This window comes from Oryzias melastigma, linkage group LG2, assembly GCF_002922805.2.
Source record: "Oryzias melastigma strain HK-1 linkage group LG2, ASM292280v2, whole genome shotgun sequence".
Lineage (NCBI taxonomy): Eukaryota > Metazoa > Chordata > Actinopteri > Beloniformes > Adrianichthyidae > Oryzias > Oryzias melastigma.
The window spans coordinates 14,483,403-14,487,769 of NC_050513.1; the positions used below are offsets into that span (position 1 = coordinate 14,483,403).

General features: G+C 44.6%; 1 protein-coding gene across 1 annotated transcript in view; it reads left to right on the top strand.

The window, feature by feature from the left end:
* LOC112156729 (SLAIN motif-containing protein 1) overlaps positions 1 to 4,367 on the top strand; it is a gene marked incomplete in the record, with an annotated part of 14,900 nt that overhangs the window by 5,959 nt on the left and 4,574 nt on the right. Inside the window, 4 exon segments of the mRNA XM_024289033.2 lie at positions 1,608 to 1,736; positions 1,810 to 1,929; positions 3,056 to 3,205; positions 4,153 to 4,367. Coding sequence (XP_024144801.1) covers positions 1,608 to 1,736; positions 1,810 to 1,929; positions 3,056 to 3,205; positions 4,153 to 4,367 — 614 coding nt within the window.

The following is a 4,367-nucleotide window of genomic DNA, read 5'->3' on the forward strand; positions in this document are numbered from 1 at the left end:
GGAAAGTGAAAAAATCATTCTTTTATTGTCTTAGGATATATTGCGATTTGTATCATATCGTGAGATACGTATTGGGATATGTATCATATCGTGAGACGCGTTTTGGGATTCGAATTGTATTGTGAGACACGTATCGGGATATGTACCATGAGACGTGTATCAGGATGCAAATCGTATTGTGAGACGCATGTGAAGATATGTATCGTATCGTGAGATACGTATTGGGATGCACATCGTATTGTGAGATGTGTATTGGAATATGTATCTTATCGTGAGGCACGTATCGTGAGACACATATCGAGATATGTATCATATTGTGAGAAATGTTTGAGGATACATATTGTATCGTGAGATGCGTATCGGAGTAAGTACTGTGTCGTGAGATGCATACGGGATATGTATTGTATTGTGAGATGTGTATCGTGAGAAGGCATTGTATCTTGAGACCCATATCGGGATACGTATCGTATTGTGAGCTACGTATCGTATTGTGAGACTCGTATCAGGATATTTATCGTATTGTAAGACACGTATCGTGATACGTATCGTATTGTGAGACTCGTATCAGGATATGTATCGTATTGTGAGCCATGTATCGTGATACGTATCGTATTGTGAGCCACGTATCCTGATATGTATCGTATTGTGAGAGTCGTATCAGGATATGTATCGTATTGTGAGCCACGTATCGTGATACGTATCGTATTGTGAGACTCGTATCAGGATATGTATCGTATTGTGAGCCACGTATCGTGATACGTATCGTATTGTGAGCCTCGTATCAGGATATGTATCGTATTGTGAGACTCGTATCAGGATATGTATCGTATTGTGAGACTCGTATCAGGATATGTATCGTATTGTGAGCCAAGTATCGTGCTACGTATCGTATTGTGAGACGTGTGTCAGGATATATATCGTATTGCGAGACTCGTTTCAGGATATGCATTGTATTGTGAGACGTGTGTCAGGTTACGTATTGTATTGTGAGACTCGTATCAGGAATAATCATTGTATCGCGACACACGTATCGGGATACCTATCGCAAGAAAAGTACAGGGATCCGTATCATATTGCGAGACACGTACTGGGATACCTATCGTGTCGCCGGGCACTTGCCAATACAGACCTCTAACCATTTACCATTCAAAAATCTCATTCTTTTAGGCCGTTTTATCCAGAGTAGGCGAAGCTTGAGATTTGAACCCTCAATCACTGCAAAATTACACTCCCTTAATCTCATTCTAAAGCTCCTTATCGCCTCTGCAGCAGTGCGGTGGTGAATCTTTGGAGTTCCTCCTGTCTTAGAAGAGTCGGCCTCAAAGCTGCAGAGAAATCCTCCCACCCGCTATACTGCCGTCGCCATAGAAACGCCTCACATGAAAAGGAATGCATGGCTCTTTGCAGCTTACACCGAAAGGTGACAGAGACGAGGCCGGCCTCTGCAGCTGTGTGCGCAGACCCATAATGTATTGTGGCGTAGCGCTGCTGGCAGCGGCCGCGGCTTTGTCCTGCTGAATGGAGAAGACGGCGGCAGTCACCGCCGGTGAGGTCGCAGCTGCTCGCAGTGGGTCTCATTGTTTCATCTTTCTCCTCTTCCTCCTCAGTCTCTAGGTGGCGTAGCTCTCTGCCCAACCCCTCGCTATCCTCCTCCTCCTCTTCCTCCTCTCCCGGACCTCCTCGAGTGGCAGGAGTGTCTCCCATCAGTTCCTCCCCTCAGCCGCCCGACCGACCCGGTACCCAAATTCTCCTTGATTTTTTTATTATTCTGTCTTTCCTGATTATTTATCCTACGCCTCCATCCTTTAGCTCCATCCTACTCCTCCCCAATCCACCCACTCCTTCACCGCACCCTGAGCCCCATCGGGAAGGAGCTGTCCCCTGTGGCTGAGAGGACCCCCACCTTCCTCCCTCACCCTGCCTCTCAAGGTTAGAGCCGGAAGGATGGCAAATGAGAACAACAGAGTGGAAGGCCGTTACAAGTTAAATATATATTTCTATTGCTGCATTCACACCAGACGTGGATCAAATTTGTCTGCTGGGCGGCCAACCGCTGGTGGGTAAGCATATTGAGCTCCGCTGGCCTAGGACTGGCACCCTGGGCAGGTCTCGCTAGCCCTGCTGGAGCCTTACACAAGTACTTTGTATTTTGTAATTTCCTTAAATGTTAATTCACAATTGTAAGTACGTAAAGTTACCCACAAAATGTATTATAAGAGTTATAAATCAAGAATTATGCACACACAAATCAAACGAGACTACTTTCTCTCCATGGAAACTGGTTCTGACCAACCAGCTCAGTGTGAAAAAGTGGGAATTTTATAGTAAATCTTAGGTGAGCAAATTAATCCATAACTACTTATTTAGGATTTAGATTTTTAGTCCTATTCCAGTCATATTAAATAGGATTGTGGCATTTCAGCCAAAATAAATACAAACCTGTGTAGTTTTCTAGGAGATAGTTTCTCCAGAGTCTGTAACAGTTTCTATGTCACAAGAACCTTTTTAAAACACCATTTTCATAAGAGTGATTCTTTAATTAACTATTTTACTTAAGGAGTACTTTATCCTCACATTCACTTTTACTTGTATGTTATATTAATTCAGATCAATACCAGGCTGAAAATATCCATTTGATGGGCCCTCGATTTTTTTCTGATGTTTAGTGAAATCAGAAGCTACTGAAGAGAAGAAACGACTTGTTAACTCTCAAGTTATTTTTGGGAAATGATGTGCTAAAGAATGGATGGTGGTGGCTAGAAGAATGAAAACGCTTGTAGTGAAGACATTTTTCCAGAAAAAGAGGAGCATTGAGATCAAGGACTGCAAAGCTGTTGCTGATTTACACAATTTGGTCATAGGAAAGACCAATCTTGACTGATGTTGAAGGTGAACATTTCTGAGCAATCAAAAGGTTTCATGCAGAAAACATGACGTTATTTTCCTTGAAAAGGTTCCTGGAGAAGTAGAGATGTTTTAACCTCTGAAGTGAAGTTTCTGTGAATGTTTTCCACACATTCAGCTCTTCAGGCTTTAATCTCCGTCCTGTTTTCAGGTCGCAGCCAGCGGCGCTCCGCCTTCAGCGCTCAGTCGTCTGTGGACAGCGACCTGGGAGCGTCGGAGCTGGAGGACGACCCCGTGGGGCTGGAATACAAACTACAGGACCTGACTGACGTCCAGGTTATGGCTCGACTGCAAGAGGAAAGTAAGTTCTACGAAGTCTGTAGCATTCCTGTACTGAGTCTTTAAAGTCCCACTCCTACTGTATTTGTATTTATCGTAAAAGCGTTTTCATTGGTCTTTTAATTATTAGTAAAGCCAAAATAGTTTTTTTAAGACGTATTTGCTGCAGAGCAGCAGGAGCTAATGAGAAATTATATCTAAGTTGTGGGCGGGACTGTTGGCCCAAAGTAACCCTGCAATGATATCCCATCATTCCTCTGTTTACACTCTTTCCTGCTAGCTTACAACTCCAAGCTAGCATTAGCCCATAAGAACTCAGAGTGACATCAGAGAAATATCAGAAATGTTTTCTGTGGTCAACTTGGTTTGTGGTATTTTCCCGGTAATTTTATTTTGCAAAAAAAAAAAAAATTAAGAGGAGCATTATCAGAGCTATCCAGCTGTGCAGTCTTGAACCCGGTGCTAGCTCAGACGAGGAAAACATAGAGGTTACTGGATCTATTCGTCTACAAGAAGTGGGTTTAGAATTGGAGACTTTCTGCATCAAAAACCGGAGCTTTTTCAAGCTACAGATCATCATCTTTGCAGATGATGTTGTCCTGTTGGCTTCATTGAGCCAGGACCCTCATTAGGGGCGGAGCCAATTGAAATTGCTCAGACATCTTGTCCAGACGCTTCTTGGAGGTCTCCTTGTGGAGGTGTTCTGGGCCCGGACGAGGAAAAATACTGCAAGAACTTGTTAAAAACAGGATTTTCGTTGGAGTGGGTCTTTAAAGATTTCAGTTTGACTGTTAAGGGATTGTAGAAACATGACGTTAATTTTTTTTGTGCTTTTTCTGTCTTTGCTGCTCCTCTAATAACTTAACAGACCTAAGAGCTCATCGTTACTTCAGCTTCATTAACCCCCGGAGGTGATAACGTGTGTGTGTGTTTGTGTGCGCTTTGGTCTTCATCTGTCGCCCCCTTCAGGTCTAAGGCAGGACTACGCCAGCACGTCCTGCGTCCTGGCCAACCGCCGCAGCCAGAGCTTCTCCTTCCAGCTCAGCTCGCTCGGAGCCGGCCGTGGCCTGGAGGAGGACGACGAGGAGGACGAAGACGACTACGGGCTCCTCCCCCCGCCGCAGCCCCGCCTCGCCTGCCTGCCGCACTCCCACACCTTCTCCAGCATCAGAGACTGGCGAAGA